General features: G+C 47.5%; 1 protein-coding gene across 1 annotated transcript in view; it reads right to left on the bottom strand.

Annotated features, from left to right (window-relative positions):
- LOC118373458 (fibrillin-2) overlaps positions 1 to 17,912 on the bottom strand; it is a 299,186-nt gene that overhangs the window by 202,138 nt on the left and 79,136 nt on the right. Inside the window, exons 10-15 of the mRNA XM_052526019.1 lie at positions 14,593 to 14,880; positions 12,490 to 12,633; positions 10,720 to 10,839; positions 8,772 to 8,897; positions 8,035 to 8,157; positions 3,476 to 3,598 (exon numbers count right to left, since the gene is read on the bottom strand). Coding sequence (XP_052381979.1) covers positions 3,476 to 3,598; positions 8,035 to 8,157; positions 8,772 to 8,897; positions 10,720 to 10,839; positions 12,490 to 12,633; positions 14,593 to 14,880 — 924 coding nt within the window. The remainder of the gene's footprint in view (positions 1 to 3,475; positions 3,599 to 8,034; positions 8,158 to 8,771; positions 8,898 to 10,719; positions 10,840 to 12,489; positions 12,634 to 14,592; positions 14,881 to 17,912) is intronic.

The following is a 17,912-nucleotide window of genomic DNA, read 5'->3' on the forward strand; positions in this document are numbered from 1 at the left end:
CTGCCACTGCACGAGGGTGGACATTTCCTCTAGGATCATGGCTTTCCGGCTTCAAGCAGCCCAGGGACGGTTCTAGCTGGGTCGACACAGCCTACACACTGCGGGCTGTTTGGGCTTAGACAAGCACATTTTCCTCTTAAAGATGGAGGGGGGTGAGTTGCCTGGCCTGACTCCATTTTATGAGTCTGTTATGCAGGCTTGGAGAGTTTTTGTCATGTCCCGTAAGGCCGGCACGCCACCAGGGATGTGGCTTTTTGAAGCGCCTCTTTTTTACAACACTGTCATCCAGTCTCGTGCTGTGGTTTCAGCCGGCCTACAGTCATGCCTGTTAGGTGTGGGGTGTACCAAGCTGGGTCATCTGATGTGGAGCAGGAGCAGATCGTTGGAGGAGCTGGGAGAAAGAGCAGGGATCCGATCCGATCATCTCGCCAACTGAGGAAGGTCGTAGATGAGGTCTGTGACTCCTTGCCAGTACTTCATCTGCAGTATGTGACTGACACTTCCAAATCTGATCGGTGGAAGGAGGGTCTGGATTATATATTCCCTGCACTGATTGTTAGTGCTGCGATGGGGGAATTCGAGGAGGACGTGGGGATGCTGCTGTCCTTCGATACCCCGGAGCTGGGGGAGTTCAAGGAGGTGGGAAAGAAGGCCATGTACAGAATATGTGTAAAAGTGTCCTATGCCTCTTCCCTGGAAGGGGTAAAATCGACGAGGTGGGTGGGTGTGCTTGGTCCAGGTGCCTCCCCAAAAGGCTGTTGGCGATCATTATACAAACTGCCTATTGATAAGAGGACAGCTGATCTCCAATGGAGGATCATACATGGAGCCACAGCCACTAACATGCATCTGGTACAACTGGACCCTCCTGTTGGGGAGGGGTGTCCATTCTGTGTCTGGTACACCTGGACCCTACTGTTGGGGAGGGGTGTCCATTCTGTGTCTGGTACACCTGGACCCTCCTGTTGGGGAGGGGTGTCCATTCTGTGTCTGGTACACCTGGACCCTACTGTTGGGGAGGGGTGTCCATTCTGTGTCTGGTACACCTGGACCCTACTGTTGGGGAGGGGTGTCCATTCTGTGTCTGGTACACCTGGATCCTACTGTTGGGGAGGGGTGTCCATTCTGTGTCTGGTACACCTGGACCCTACTGTTGGGGAGGGGTGTCCATTCTGTGTCTGGTACACCTGGACCCTACTGTTGGGGAGGGGTGTCCATTCTGTGTCTGGGGTAGGGTGTCCACCTGGACCCTACTGTTGGGGAGGGGTGTCCATTCTGTGTCTGGTACACCTGGACCCTACTGTTGGGGAAGGGTGTCCATTCTGTGTCTGGTACACCTGGACCCTACTGTTGGGGAGGGGTGTCCATTCTGTGTCTGGTACACCTGGACCCTACTGTTGGGGAGGGGTGTCCATTCTGTGTCTGGTACACCTGGACCCTACTGTTGGGGAGGGGTGTCCATTCTGTGTCTGGTACACCTGGACCCTACTGTTGGGGAGGGGTGTCCATTCTGTGTCTGGTACACCTGGACCCTACTGTTGGGGAGGGGTGTCCATTCTGTGTCTGGTACACCTGGACCCTACTGTTGGGGAGGGGTGTCCATTCTGTGTCTGGTACACCTGGAGGGGTGTCCCCTACTGTTGGGGAGGGGTGTCCATTCTGTGTCTGGTACACCTGGACCCTACTGTTGGGGAGGGGTGTCCATTCTGTGTCTGGTACACCTGGACCCTACTGTTGGGGAGGGGTGTCCATTCTGTGTCTGGTACACCTGGACCCTACTGTTGGGGAGGGGTGTCCATTCTGTGTCTGTCCTATTGGGGAGGGGTGGTCTGTGTCTGGTACACCTGGATGATTGGTACACCTGGACCTACTGTTGGGGAGGGGTGTCCATTCTGTTCTCAGACCCCCTACTGTTGGGGGAGGGGTGTCCATTCTGTGTTGGGGAGGGGTGTTTCTGGTACACCTGGACCCTACTGGGGAGGGGTGTCCATTCTGTGTCTGGTACACCTGGACCCCTACTGTTGGGGAGGGGTGTCCATTCTGTGTCTGGTACACCTGACCCTACTATTTGGGCCAAAGTACACCTGGTACTGTTGGGGAGGGGTGTCCATTCTGTGTCTGGTACACCTGGACCCTACTGTTTACTGTTGGGGAGGGGTGTCCATTTACACCTGTGTTAGGGAGGGGTGTCCATTCTGTGTCTGGTACACCTGGACCCTAAAACTTGTCAACAATATTGATCTGGTATCTGGGGTACCTGTTGTGACCCTACTATTGGGGAGGTCCATTCTGTGGGGTGTCATTGTGTGTAACTATGGTTTTGGGAGTATGCTGGAGGGAATATTTGTGGCTTTATTGGCAGACATGTTGAGGTTGCCAAAGTTGAGTGCCTATTATAAACTTGTCAAACAATATTGATCTGTTTTGAGTATATGGGGTAACATTCAGAGGCTGTTGTGTTTAGTTACTGTGGAGGAGGAATTGGAGTTGTGTTTTTAATTGATGTGTAACTATGGTTTTCAATGAGGGCTGTATTGGCATGGAAACATGGTTAACATTGCCAAAAAGAGGTAGACAACATACAAAGTGAATATATAAAGTGAAAAACTCTGTCCCTCTCTCTCTCAATTCAATTCAATTCAATTCAAGGGCTTTATTGGCATGGGAAACATGTGTTAACATTGCCAAAGCAAGTGAGGTAGACAACATACAAAGTGAATATATAAAGTGAAAAACAACAAAAATCTCTCTCTCTCTCTCTCTCTCTCTCTCTCTCTCTCTCTCTCTCTCTCTCTCTCTCTCTCTCTCTCTCTCTCTCTCTCTCTCTCTCTCTCTCTCTCTCTCTCTCTCTCTCCCTCTCTCTCTCTCTCTCTCTCTCTCTCCCTCTCTCTCTCTCCCTCTCCTCTCTCTCTCTCTCTCTCTCTCTCTCTCTCTCTCTGTTCTTTGTCATTTCCTGAAGAGTGAGGTGTTATCGATGTCCTGAAATAAGCCCCAGAAGACAGATAATGTGGTTGTGAATTTCCACTGTTTTCTGACTCCCGGTGAGCCATAAGGTCTGAGTCCCAGATGGCACCCTATTCCCTATATAGTGCACTGCTTTTGATCAAAACTAGTGCCCTATGCAGAGGATAGGGATCCATCTGGGACGCAGACAAGGTCTGCAGTAGAGGCGAGATCTGCCAATAAGCTAAATAAGAGCCCATGACTCTCGTTTCAGTCCAAATATGAAACAGCTTGTGGACATCACAGACTCAAAGACATAGTCTCTCTCTGAAGTGGAAGCCAGTGTGTGTGTGCGTGTGCGTGTGTTTGTGTGTGTGTGTGTGTGTGTGTGTGTGTGTGTGCGTGTGTGTGTGTGTGTGTGTGTGTGCGTGCGTGTTTGTGTGTGTGAGCGTGCGTGTGTGCGCGAGCGTGTGAGTGTCCATTAGCAAGGGTTTGTGTGTTTGTGTGTTTGTGATCACCCACAACTCCTTACCTACACAGAAGCGTCCATCCGCCCCCACAGCCAGCCCTGCCAGGCACTCACACTTGAAGGAGCCCTCAGTGTTGACACAGCGGCCGTTCATACACATGCCTGGAGTCTGACACTCATCAATATCTACCAGAAAGAGAGTCAGAGATGGAGAGAGTGAGAGTGGTCCTTACCTCAGTTGGTAGAGCATGGCGCTTGTAACGCCAGGTTAGTGGGCCCTGCCAGGCACCACCATATGTAGAATGTATGCACACATGACTGTAAGTCGTTGATAAAAGCGGCTCATAAATGGCATATATTTTTATATATATTTTTAGTATGAGAGAGATGGAAAGAGTGAGAGTATGAGAGAGATGGAGAGAGTAAGAGTATGAGAGAGATGGAGAGAGTAAGAGTATGAGAGAGATGGAGAGAGTAAGAGTATGAGAGAGATGGAGAGAGTAAGATTATGAGAGAGATGGAGAGAGTAAGAGTACGAGAGAGATGGAGAGAGTGAGAGTACGAGAGAGATGGAGAGAGTGAGAGTATGAGAGAGATGGAGAGAGTAAGAGTACGAGAGAGATGGAGAGAGTGAGAGTACGAGAGAGATGGAGAGAGTGAGAGTACGAGAGAGATGGAGAGAGTGAGAGTATGAGAGAGATGGAGAGAGTGAGAGTATGAGAGAGATGGAGAGAGTGAGAGTATGAGAGAGATGGAGAGAGTGAGAGTATGAGAGAGATGGAGAGAGTAAGAGTATGAGAGAGATGGAGAGAGTGAGAGTACGAGAGAGATGGAGAGAGTAAGAGTATGAGAGAGATGGAGAGAGTGAGAGTATGAGAGAGATGGAGAGAGTGAGAGTATGAGAGAGATGGAGAGAGTAAGAGTATGAGAGAGATGGAGAGAGTGAGAGTATGAGAGAGATGGAGAGAGTGAGAGTATGAGAGAGATGGAGAGAGTGAGAGTATGAGAGAGATGGAGAGAGTAAGAGTATGAGAGAGATGGAGAGAGTGAGAGTATGAGAGAGATGGAGAGAGTAAGAGTATGAGAGAGATGGAGAGAGTGAGAGTACGAGAGAGATGGAGAGAGTGAGAGTACGAGAGAGTGAGAGTACGAGAGAGATGGAGAGAGTGAGAGTACGAGAGAGATGGAGAGAGTGAGAGTACGAGAGAGATGGAGAGAGTAAGAGTACGAGAGAGATGAGAGAGTAAGTGTAGGAGAGAGATGGAGAGAGTAAGAGTACGAGAGAGATGGAGAGAGTGAGAGTACGAGAGAGATGGAGAGAGTAAGAGTACGAGAGAGATGGAGAGAGTGAGAGTACGAGTGAGATGGAGAGAGTGAGAGTACGAGAGAGATGGAGAGAGTGAGAGTATGAGAGAGATGGAGAGAGTGAGAGTACGAGAGAGATGGAGAGAGTAAGAGTACGAGAGAGATGGAGAGAGTAAGAGTACGAGAGAGATGGAGAGAGTGAGAGTACGAGAGAGATGGAGAGAGTAAGAGTACGAGAGAGATGGAGAGAGTAAGAGTACGAGAGAGATGGAGAGAGTGAGAGTACGAGAGAGATGGAGAGAGTAAGAGTACGAGAGAGAGAGAGTACGAGAGAGATGGAGAGAGTGAGAGTACGAGAGAGATGGAGAGAGTGAGAGTACGAGAGAGATGGAGAGAGTAAAAGTACGAGAGAGATGGAGAGAGTAAGAGTACGAGAGAGATGGAGAGAGTAAGAGTACGAGAGAGATGGAGAGTAAGAGTACAAGAGAGATGGAGAGAGTAAGAGTACGAGAGAGATGGAGAGTGAGAGTACGAGAGAGATGGAGAGAGTAAGAGTACGAGAGAGATGGAGAGAGTGAGAGTACGAGAGAGATGGAGAGAGTGAGAGTACGAGAGAGATGGAGAGAGTAAGAGTACGAGAGAGATGGAGAGAGTAAGAGTACGAGAGAGATGGAGAGAGTAAGAGTACGAGAGAGATGGAGAGAGTAAGAGTATGAGAGAGATGGAGAGAGTAAGAGTACGAGAGAGATGGAGAGAGTGAGAGTACGAGAGAGATGGAGAGAGTGAGAGTACGAGAGAGATGGAGAGAGTAAGAGTACGAGAGAGATGGAGAGAGTGAGAGTATGAGAGAGATGGAGAGAGTGAGAGTACGAGAGAGATGGAGAGAGTAAGAGTACGAGAGAGATGGAGAGAGTGAGAGTACGAGAGAGATGGAGAGAGTGAGAGTACGAGAGAGATGGAGAGAGTAAGAGTACGAGAGAGATGGAGAGAGTGAGAGTACGAGAGAGATGGAGAGAGTAAGAGTACGAGAGAGATGGAGAGAGTAGAGAGTACGAGAGAGTGAGAGTACGAGAGAGATGGAGAGAGTAAGAGTACGAGAGAGATGAGAGTATGAGAGAGATGGAGAGAGTAAGAGTACGAGAGAGATGGAGAGAGTGAGAGTACGAGAGAGATGGAGAGAGTAAAAGTACGAGAGAGATGGAGAGAGTAAGAGTACGAGTGAGATGGAGAGAGTAAGAGTACGAGAGAGATGGAGAGAGTGAGAGTAATGAGAGAGATGGAGAGAGTGAGAGTACGAGTGAGATGGAGATGGTGAGAGTATGAGAGAGATGGAGAGAGTGAGAGTACGAGAGATGGAGAGAGTGAGAGTACGAGAGAGATGGACAGAGAGAGTACGAGGAGATGGAGAGAGAGAGCAGGAGAGAGATGGAGAGAGAGAGATGAGAGGAGATGGAGAGAGTAAGAGTACGAGAGAGATGGAGAGAGTAAGAGAACGAGAGAGATGGAGAGAGTGAGAGTACGAGAGAGATGGAGAGAGTAAGAGTACGAGTGAGATGGAGAGAGTAAGAGTACGAGAGAGATGGAGAGAGAGAGTACGAGAGAGATGGAGAGAGTAAAAGTACGAGAGAGATGGAGAGAGTAACAGACGAGAGAGATGGAGAGAGTAAGAGTTAACAGAGAGATGGAGAGATGAGATTACGAGAGAGATGGAGAGAGTGAGAGTATGAGAGAGATGGAGATCTCTGAGAGTATGAGAGAGATGGAAATGAGAGTATGAGAGAGATGGAAACAGTGAGAGTACGAGAGAGATGAGAGAGTGAGAGTACGAGAGAGACCAGAGTAAGAGCAGAGAGATTTGAGTGAGTTCCTGAGAGAGATGGAGAGAGTGAGATGGCGAGAGAGATGGAGAGAGTAAGAGTACGAGAGAGATGGATTCCAAAGTGAGAGAGATGGAGAGAGTGAGAGTACGAGAGAGATGGAGAGAGTTGAAGAGCGTATAGGGAAATGAACAAAGAGAAGAGAGAGAGAGAGACAGGGAAGGAGAGAGACAGGGAAGGAGAGAGGCAGGGAAGGAGAGAGACAGGGAAGGAGAGAGGCAGGGAAGGAGAGAGGCAGGGAAGGAGAGAGACAGGGAAGGAGAAGACAGGGAAGGGAGAGACAGGGAAGGAGAGAGACAGGGAAGAGAGAGACAGGGAAGGAGAGAGACAGGGAAGGAGAGAGACAGGGAAGGAGAGAGACAGGGAAGGGAGAGACAGGGAAGGAGAGATACAGGGAAGGAGAGAACAGGGAAGGAGAGAGACAGGGAAAGAGAGAGACATCCTGAGAGATACAGGGAAAGAGAGACAGGGAAGGAGAGAGACAGGGAAGGAGAGAGAGAGGGAAGGAGAGAGACAGGGATGGAGAGAGACAGGGAAGGAGAGAGGCAGGGAAGGAGAGAGACAGGGAAGGAGAGAGACAGGGAAGGAGAGAGGCAGGGAAGGAGAGAGACAGGGAAGGAGAGAGACAGGGAAGGAGAGAGACAGGGAAGGAGAGAGACAGGGAAGGAGAGAGACAGGGAAGGAGAGAGGCAGGGAAGGAGAGAGACAGGGAAGGAGAGAGACAGGGAAGGAGAGAGACAGGGAAGGAGAGAGACAGGGAAGGAGAGAGACAGGGAAGGAGAGATACAGGGAAGGAGAGAGACAGGGAAGGAGAGAGACAGGGAAGGAGAGAGACAGGGAAGGAGAGAGACAGGGAAGGAGAGAGACAGGGAAGGAGAGAGACAGGGAAGGAGAGAGACAGGGAAGGAGAGAGACAGGGAAGGAGAGAGGCAGGGAAGGAGAGAGACAGGGAAGGAGAGAGACAGGGAAGGAGAGAGACAGGGAAGGAGAGAGGCAGGGAAGGAGAGAGACAGGGAAGGAGAGAGACAGGGAAGGAGAGAGACAGGGAAGGAGAGAGACAGGGAAGGAGAGAGACAGGGAAGGAGAGAGACAGGTAGAAAAACAGACCCAAAGAGAGAAGTTATGTGGTTAACAAAAAAACATTATTACTAGGCCTCTGGGGAGCGGTAGGTTCAATCTCTTGTCTGCATCCCAAATGGTACCCCATTCCTTTAAACAGTGCACTACTTTTGACCAGAGCCCTATATAGGGTACCATTTGGAATGCAGCCTTTGTCTGTTCCTGATCCAGACGCATGGCTAGCAGCTGGTGCTGTAGCATCTCAGTTGGAATTCCAAATGGAACACAGATGAGGTTCTGGAATCTATCGGCATAGCTCTAAAATATGAGCCAATCCTGAACCTGCTCTCTATTCCATGTCTGCCTCAGTGATCTCTCTACCTGTGCAGTAGCGCCCACTGGAAGCCAGGGTGAAGCCGGGTTTGCACAGGCACTTGAAGCTACCGTCCTCGTTGATACACATGCCGTTCAGACACATGTTGGTGCCGGCGCACTCGTCATGGTCTGTGGAGTGCAAAAGGTTAAAGGTCAGGTTAAAGAATCTGTCATCCTGTTGTTTGTTAAAGCCAAACTCACCACGCCCAGACCCGTTAGTTGCCAAGCAGAGGGTCTTGGAATGTGACCCCATGGGGAATGGCGTGTAGCATGTGAGTGATGTTGTGTGTGTGCATTGGCTTTGTACAGCCACGTTCAATGGCGTAAAAACAAGAGCAACGTCGTTGTGGACAACGACGGACAGTCATGAGCAAACGAGTAGGATGTGGTAGGGAGAGAAACACAGAAACCGTATTCATAGGTATTTTATGTTTAAAATAGTCTATAATTAGTGGCTTGTCTTCATAAAGTTAATTCATGGGTTTGACGAGGCTTGAATACTCACAGTACATAACAAGGTGTCAAATCAAATCTAGGGAACAATTAGCTACAATCTCATGAACATTGGAGTACTGATTTACATGAGTGATTAAGGTAACTGATACCATATTAAAATATTTCATCTGGGCTTGATTGATCTTGACTGGCGCAACGGAACCAATAGAGCAGTAACAAAAGTGTAAACCCAATCTGGCACTCCAAAAAGGCTAAAGCAAACGCGAAAAGCATTTGAAAGATCTTACCGACACAGTTCCTGCCGTCTGGGGTTAGCTGGAAGCCTGCGTTACAGATGCACTGGAAGCTTCCATCCATGTTGAGACAGCGGCCATTCTTACACAGAACCCCGTTGTGCAGGCACTCGTCAATGTCTGGTGAGGAGAGTGGTGATGTATATGTGACTTGCTGCCACTATCCCAGAATGCTGCACCAAATCCAATATAACACCATTACAACAGTATACTACCCCTGTTCCTACCAATACACCGCAGAGCTGCACCAAATCCAAAATAAAGCCATTGCTATACTAACCCTGCCCCTAGACCGTTCCCTCTGGCCCTAGACAGTTCCCTCTGGCCCTAGACAGTTCCCTCTGCCCCTAGACAGTTCCCTCTGCCCCTAGACAGTTCCCTCTGGCCCTAGACAGTTCCCTCTGCCCCTAGACAGTCCCCTCTGGCCCAGACAGTTCCCTCTGCCCCTAGACAGTTCCCTCTGGCCTAGACAGTTCCCTCTGGCCTAGACAGTTCCCTCTGGCCTAGACAGTTCCCTCTGGCCTAGACAGTTCCCTCTGCCCCTAGACAGTTCCCTCTGGCCCTAGACAGTCCCCTCTGGCCCTAGACCGTTCCCTCTGGCCCTAGAAAGTTCCCTCTGGCCTAGACAGTTCCCTCTGCCCCTAGACAGTCCCCTCTGGTCTAGACAGTTCCCCCTGCCCCTAGACAGTTCCCTCTGGCCTAGACAGTTCCCTCTGGCCCTAGACAGTCCCCTCTGCCCCTAGACAGTTTCCTCTGGCCTAGACAGTTCCCTCTGGCCCTAGACAGTTCCCTCTGCCCCGAGAGACAGTCCCCTCTGGCCCTAGACAGTCCCCTCTGGCCCTAGACAGTTCCCTCTGCCCTAGACAGTTCCCTCTGGCCCTAGACAGTTCCCTCTGGCCCTAGACAGTTCCCTCTGGCCCTAGACAGTTCCCTCTGGCCCTAGACAGTTCCCTCTGGCCCTAGACAGTTCCCTCTGGCCCTAGACAGTTCCCTCTGGCCCTAGACAGTTCCCTCTGGCCCCTTGTCCATCTAAAAGCATAGTGTTGTAGTGAGTAACATTCCACCATAGAAATATAATAACTACAATTACATTGGTATAGTCGTTATATCTCTATGTGTTTCACCTAGCCCAATGTCTGCTTTTAATTGTAACTATCTTCTAAACGTGAAATGACAATTCAGCATTCGGTGGATCAATGTGCCAGTAGTCAGGTAACATTATGAAAGAAAAAGGAAACAGCATATTTAGACTGAATAAATCCTTAAGGTCCACTCCCACTGTGAAAACAGACTCACAGACACAGGCCTCGCTGGTTACGGGTTTAAGCCACAGACTCTGGAACATGTCTATGGTGAAAGCATCGGTTCAACCTCTTTGAATAGAATATATACAGTACCAGTCAAAGGTTTGGACAAAGCTACTCATTCAAGGGTTTTTCTCCATTTGTACTATTTTCTACATTGTAGATTAATAGTGAAGACATCAAAACTATGAAATAACACATATGGAATCATGAAGCAACCAAAGAAGTGAGAGTCTTCAAAGTAGCCACCCTTTCTTCTGTATACCAACCCTACCTTCTCACAACACATCTGATTGGCTCAAACGCATTAAGAACTAAACAAATCCCACAAATGAACCTTTAACAAGGAACACATGCTAATTGAAACGAATTCCAGGTGACTACCTCATGAAGCTGGTTGAGAGAATGCCAAGAGTGTGCAAAGCCGTCATCAAGGCAAAGGGTGGCTACTTTGAAGAATCTCACCTTTTTTCGTTACTACATGATTCCGTGTGTGTTATTTCATAGTTCTGATGTCTTCACTATTATTCTACAATATATAAAATAGTTAAAAAAAATAAAGAACACCCCTGTAATGAGTAGGTGTGTCCAAACTTTTGACTTGTACTGTATATGTACACCAGTATAAATAGACTCACCGATGCAGACCTGCTTCTCTGGATTTCTTTGGAACCCTGTGTGGCACTTGCAGTAGAAGGAACCGGCCGTGTTCACACAGTCCCCATTGGGGCACGGGTCGGAGGAACACTCATCTACATCTATTTATTATCAGGAAATAGATTTATCAGAAATACAACCTAGAATCACCACGAGTTCAGTTTTTAGACTATTAAAAGTCTAAATTCTCTGCATTAAAAGTTAACTCATATAAATATACAGTACCTAACAGCCGCAGAAACATATGTTCACGAGATTAGTAGATTCGCTCAGCTTAGATCATATGAATATTTTAGCCATTTCTGAGACTCACTTAGACAGCAGCTGTGATGATACAGTAGTAGGAATACAGAGATATAACATCTATAGAAAAGACAGGAATGTCTACGGGGGAGGTTTTGCTGTATCTATTCAGAGCCATATTCCTGTAAAGCTCAGAGAGGATCTCATGACAAATGAAGTAGAAGTAGTGAGATTGCAGGTTCACCTGCCTCATCTGAAGCCTCTTCTTTCTGGGTGCTGCTGTAGAGCACCAAGTGCTAACAGTCAGTTACTGGGGAATATGTGTGTGGTGTTGGAAAAGCTCTCTGATGCTAACAGAGAAATGTATTTTCTGGGTGACCTGAACATTGACTGGTTATCATCTAGCTGTCCTCTCAAAAGGAAGCTTCTTACTGTGACTAATGGCTGTAACACAGGGGTCGCCTACTGCGGCTCTGATTGGTTAAGCAGCACCGGTCTGTGTAAAGTACGGGCTGAGTCTTGTGTTTCAATGCAATAGAATCATACTCTGATGTGTTCTGCCTACAACAAAATCTCTTGCATAGTTTTCATACTGTGGCATAGTTTTGTTTCGGGATGTTGTATTGAAAGTGGATAATATTGCGTTGATTCGATCACAATTCCCACAGTAAAGGGAAACGTTGATAGTGTTAATAACTAAGGGGGAAAACTCTATAAAGTGAAGTTAAATGTTGTGCTTCTCTGCGCTGCGGATATTTATTATGTGTGTTAGAGGGAACATTGGTGACCATAACATTGTGGCAATAACAAGGAAAGCCAAAGAACCAAAGGCCTAAAGTTATTTATAATTTTTTCATTTGACCTTTTATTTTACCAGGCAAGTCAGTTAAGAACATATTCTTATTTTCAATGACAGCCTGGGAACAGTGGGTTAACTGCCTGTTCAGGGGCAGAACGACAGATTTGTACCTTGTCAGCTCAGGGGTTTGAACTCGCAACCTTCCGGTTACTAGTCCAACGCTCTAACCACTAGGCTACGCTGCCGCCCCCCAGTTATTTATAAGAGATCATACTAAATGTTTTCTCAGGACTCTTTTGTTTAAGATGTAAAACATGTATGTTGGTCTGATGTGTATAAGGAAGAGGATCACGTGGGAGATTTATAAAATGATTCTTGCCAATTTTTGACAAACAGGCATGCGCAGTAGCTAATGGCCCCCATGAAGAGTAGCTGCAGCATGTGCAGTAGCTAATGGCCCCATGAAGAGTAGCTGCTGCATGTGCAGTGGTTGGGGCCATTAGCCCCAACCAGTAGTATATATCCCAACCACTTTGGGCGTTGGAACTAACATTTTAAAAGTGTTAGTCAATCAATCAAGAACACCAGAGGTCCTGGTATCCCAACCACTGTGGGCGTTGGAACTAACATTTTAAAAGTGCTAGTCAATCAATCGAAGACATGTATAAAAACAAGTTTAATATATTGATGTATAATTACTATACTGTACCTGCACATTCTTGGCGAGTGTCCAGGGTGTAGCCGTTATTGCACTCGCAGCGGTAGCTGGAGCCCACGAGGATGCAGCGACTGTGCAGACACAGGTTGGGCAGCTGCTTACAGACGTTTATCGTCTGGTTCAGAGTCGCTGTGCCTGTCCAACATACCCCATAGTAGTTTCATCATAATCAGTGTGCTTTCCCCTCCATCCATCTACAGTGCCTTTGGAAAGTATTCAGACCCCTTGACTTTTTCCACATTTTGTTACGTTAAAGGCTTATTCTAAAATGTAGTAAAACACATTTTTCCCTCACCAATCTTCACACAATATCCCATTAAAAAAACAGCAAAAACTTTGACATTTTTGTAAATGTATAAAAAAAATAAAAAAATAAGGAAATATCACATTTACACAAGTATTCAGACCCTTTACCCAGTACTTTATTGAAGCACCTTTGGCAGCTATTACAGCCTTGAGTCCTCTTGGGTGTGATGCTACAAGCTTGGCACACCTATATTTGGAGAGTTTCTCCAATTCTTCTCTGCAGATCAAGCGCTGTCAGGTTGGATAGGGAGTGTCGCTGAACAGCTATTTTCAGGTCTCTCCAGAGATGTTTGATCGGGTTCAAGCCCGGGCTCTGGCTGGCCACTCAAGGACATTCAGAGATTTGTCCTGAAGCTACTCCTGCGTTGTCTTGGTTGTGTGCTTAGGGTTGTTGTCCTGTTGGAAGATGAACCTTCAGCCTAGTCTGAGGTCCTGAGCGCTCTGGAGCAGGTTTTCATCATGGAGCTCTCTGTACTTTGCTCCATTCGTCTTTCCCTCAATCCTGACTAGTCTCCCAGTCCCTGCCGCTGAAAAACATCCGCACTGCATGATGCTGCCACCACCATGCTTCACCGTAGGGATGGTGCCAGGATTCCTGCAGACGTAACGCTTGGAATTCAGGCCAAAGAGTTCAATCTTGGTTTCATCAGACCAGATAATCTTGTTTCTCATGGTCTGAGAGTTCTTTAGGTGCCATTTGGCAAACACCAAGTGGCTGTCATGTGCCTTTTACTGAGGAGTGGCTTCCGTCTGGTCACTCTACCATAAAGGCCTGATTGGTGGAGGGCTGCAGAGATGGTCTTTCTGGAAGTTTCTCCCATCTCCACAGAGGAACTCTGGAGCTCTGTCAGAGTGACCATTGGGTTCTTGGTCACCTCCCTGACCAAGGCCCTTCTCCCCAGAATGAACAGTTTGGCCGGGTGGCCAGCTCTAGGAAGAGTCTTGGTGGTTCCAAACTTCTTCCATTTAAGAATGATGGAGGTCAATGTGTTCTTGGAGACCTTAAATGCTGCTGACTTTTTTGGCACCATTCCCCAGACCTGTGCCCCGACACTATCCTGTCTAGGAGCTCTACGGACAATTCCTTCAACCCCTTGGCTTGGTTTTTGCTCTGACATGCACTGTCAACTGTGGGACCTTATATAGACAGGTGTGTGCCTTTCCAAAATGTTTTTTTATTTTACCTTTATTTTACTAGGCAAGTCCGTTAAGAACAAATTCTTATTTTCAATGACAGCCTAGGAACAGTGGGTTAACTGCCTGTTCAGGGGCAGAATGACAAATTTGTACCTTGTCAGCTCGGGGATTCGAACTTGCAACCTTTCGGTTACTTGTCCAACACTCTAACCACTAGGCTACCCTGCCGCCCCATCAATTGAATTTACCACAGGTGGACTCCAATCAAGTTATAGAAACATCTCAAGGATGATCAATGTAAACAGGATGCACCTGAGCTCAATTTCGAGTCTCATAGCAAAGGGTCTGAATAAGGAATTTCTGTTTATTATTTTTAATACATTTGCAAACATTTCTAAAAACCTGTTTTCACTTTGTCATTATGGGGTATTGTGTGTAGATTGATGAGGATTTTATTTAATTTAATCCATTTTATAATGAGGCTGTAACGTAACAAAATGTGGAAGAGGTCATGGGGTCTGAATACTTAACGAATGCTCTGCATATATATACTGTGCATGTCTTACAGCTTGCAGAGCCTATGCTCCTATGCTCCTATGCTCTATCTGTTGAATGTGTGGGTGCTTATAGTGCATGTGGAGGTTTCCTTACCTAAGTCTGGCCTTTGTCCATTTCCATTAGGAACCCCCTGGCCATTCAGTGTTGGATCGTAGCCACTGCTGGGTTTAGATGGATCATACCTACCATTGGGCCTGGATGGGTCATACCCCCCATTGGGTCTAGATGGATCATAGCCACCATTGGGGCTGGACGGGTCGCTGCCACCATTGGGTCTTTGAGGGATCAAAGGATTTAGAGGATTCATGGGGTTGGGTCTCCCTCCAAAGTCTCCATCTGGGTAGGGTAGGACTCCTTGGACACACAGCCGGCGGTACTCCTCTGGGGGACGGTGAGACAAAGGTCAAAATGTTAGTCAGCAATGAGAGGAAAGGTCATCTGGATGATGGTGGAACAGGTTTTAAATGTTCAAACATCAATAGGTTTGCCAGCAGTAGAGGTCAAAAGTCAAAACTACAGTGTGCCTTGAAACAGATCATGTCTAAGGACACTAAGCCAAACTACTTCAAACCCTTTACTATGTCTCTCTTTGACATCAAAGTATCAAGTCAGTTGGTTGCTCCGAGAGCACACAAATACTCTCTAAAGCTCTCGATAAGATCTAAAGCAATCACAACCCACGGTCATGTTCTGTAGGCCGCAACACAGCAACAATTTTGAAGATTTTGTGAACATTATTGGACAAGTTCAAGTTCTCCTACGTTTCTCCCATTTTGTGCTTACCGAACATGACCCAGCAGACGTTTCGGCCCCCCACAAACCTGAATTGCTCATCCCTGTCCTCTAGATTTGAGGTGAAACCAACCTGAGTTGCTCATCCCTGTCCTCTAGATTTGAGGTGAAACCAACCTGAGTTGCTCACCCCTGTCCTCTAGATTTGAGGTGAAACCAACCTGAGTTGCTCATCCCTGTCCTCTAGATTTGAGGTGAAACCAACCTGAGTTGCTCACCGCTGTCCTCTAGACTTGAGGTGAAACCAACCTGAGTTGCTCATCCCTGTCCTCTAGATTTGAGGTGAAACCAACCTGAGTTGCTCACCCCTGTCCTCTAGACTTGAGATGAAACCAACCTGAGTTGCTCACCGCTGTCCTCTAGACTTGAGGTGAAACCAACCTGAGTTGCTCACCCCTGTCCTCTAGATTTGAGGTGAAACCAACCTGAGTTGCTCAGTGAAACCAACGTGAGTTGCTCACTGCTTGAGGTGAAACCAACCTGAGTTGCTCACCCCTGTCCTCTAGACTTGAGATGAAACCAACCTGAGTTGCTCACCCCTGTCCTCTAGACTTGAGATGAAACCAACCTGAGTTGCTCACCCCTGTCCTCTAGACTTGAGATGAAACCAACCTGAGTTGCTCACCCCTGTCCTCTAGACTTGAGCAACAAATGCCAGCGAAGTAGGAGTTGGAAGAGCAGGTATCCTGTGTGCTATGCCCAGTCTGGGGTGAGAACCAGAGGAAATGGGGGAGAGTGCCAGGGGCTTTCCGTGCCCTCCAGTCTGCCCTGACATCACCAAGGTAAAATGCTGTTACCGCCTGCAGCAGCTGAACACTATCTGTTACCACATGACAGGAGCTTTGAACTGGGCTCAGCATCAGATTCAGCGGTTCTCCAACCTGCCTCAGATTTTCAAGGGCTTTTTACAATGAGGTACAGACGAGGGCAGAACTTACATGACTCTTTAATACAGAGAGATATAACGATGGTTTTGACGTTGAAGTAGCTAATAATGATACAGAGAAATATAACTGTGGAAATGTCTAAAGGTTTTGACGTTGAAGTAGCTAATAATGATACAGAGAAATATAACTGTGGAAATGTCTAAAGGTTTTGACGTTGAAGGAGTGTCACGGATCCCCCCCAGGTACTGCTGCTCATTCCGTTCACCAACTCCGGAGGTCTACGTTACCGGGCCTTCTAGGCGTCACTGAACTGGATTCATTACCACCAACCACAGACTGTCTTTTCTCATTACGCACACCTGGTTCCCATTCCCCACACCTGGTTCCCATTCCCCAAACCTGGTTCCCATTCCCCACACCTGGTTCCCATTCCCCACACCTGCTTCCCATTCCCCAAACCTGGTTCCCATTCCCCAAACCTGGTTCCCATTCCCCACACCTGGTTCCCATTCCCCACACCTGGTTCCCATTCCCCACACCTGGTTCCCATTCCCCACACCTGGTTCCCATTCCCCACACCTGGTTCCCCACACCTGGTTCCCATTCCCCAAACCTGCTTCCCATTCCTCCCACCTGGTTCCCATTCTCCACACCTGGTTCCCATTCCCCACACCTGGTTCCCATTCCCCACACCTGGTTCCCATTCCCCACACCTGGTTCCCATTCCCCCTGATTAGTACAGTGGCAAGTAGAAGTATATGAACCCTTTGGAATTACCTGGACATCTGTATAAATTGGTAATAAAATTAGATCTGATCTTCATCTAAGTCACAACAATAGACAAACACAGTCTTTTTAAACTAATAACACGTAAACAATTATACGTTTTCATGTCTTTATTGAACATACCGTGTAAACATTCACAGTTGCAGGGTGGGAAAAGGTATATGAACCCTTGGATTTAATAACTGGTCACCCCTCCTTTGGCAGCAATAACCTCAACCAAATGTTTTCTGTAGTTGCGAATCAGACCTGCACAACAGGCAGGAGGGATTTTGGAACATTCCTCTTTAAAAAAAACTATTTCAGTTCAGCAATATTCTTGGGATGTCTTGTGTGAACCGCTTTCTTGCGGTCAGGCCATAGCATCTCAATCAGGTTGAGGTCAGGACTCTGACTGAACCACTCCAAAAGGCCTATTTTCTTCTGTTGAAGCACTTCTGTTGTTGATTTACTTCTGTGTTTTGGGTCGTTGTCCTGTTGCATCACCCAACTTCTGTTGAGATTCAACTGGTGGACAGATAGCCTTACATTCTCCTGCAAAATGTCTTGATAAACTTGGGAATTCATTTTTCCGTCGATGATAACAAGCTGTCCAGGCCCTGAGGCAGCAAAGCAGCTCCAAACCATGATTCTCCCTCCACCAGACTTTACAGTTGGGATGAGGTTTTGATGTTGGTGTGCTGTGCTGTGCCTTTTTAGTGCTGTGGAACATCCAGATGCTCTTTTGCTATCTTCAGACGTGCAGCAATGTTTTTTTTGGACAGCAGTGGCTTCTTCCGTGGTGTCCTCCCATGAACACCATTCTTGTTTAGTGTTTTACATACAGTATCGTAGACTCATCAACAGAGATGTTAGCATGTTCCGGAGATTTCTGTAAGTCTCTAGCTGACACTCTAGGATTCTTCTTAACCTCATTGAGCATTCTGCGCTGTGCTCTTACAGGCATCTTTG

Source organism: Oncorhynchus keta, chromosome 9, assembly GCF_023373465.1.
Source record: "Oncorhynchus keta strain PuntledgeMale-10-30-2019 chromosome 9, Oket_V2, whole genome shotgun sequence".
In the NCBI taxonomy this organism is placed as follows: domain Eukaryota; kingdom Metazoa; phylum Chordata; class Actinopteri; order Salmoniformes; family Salmonidae; genus Oncorhynchus; species Oncorhynchus keta.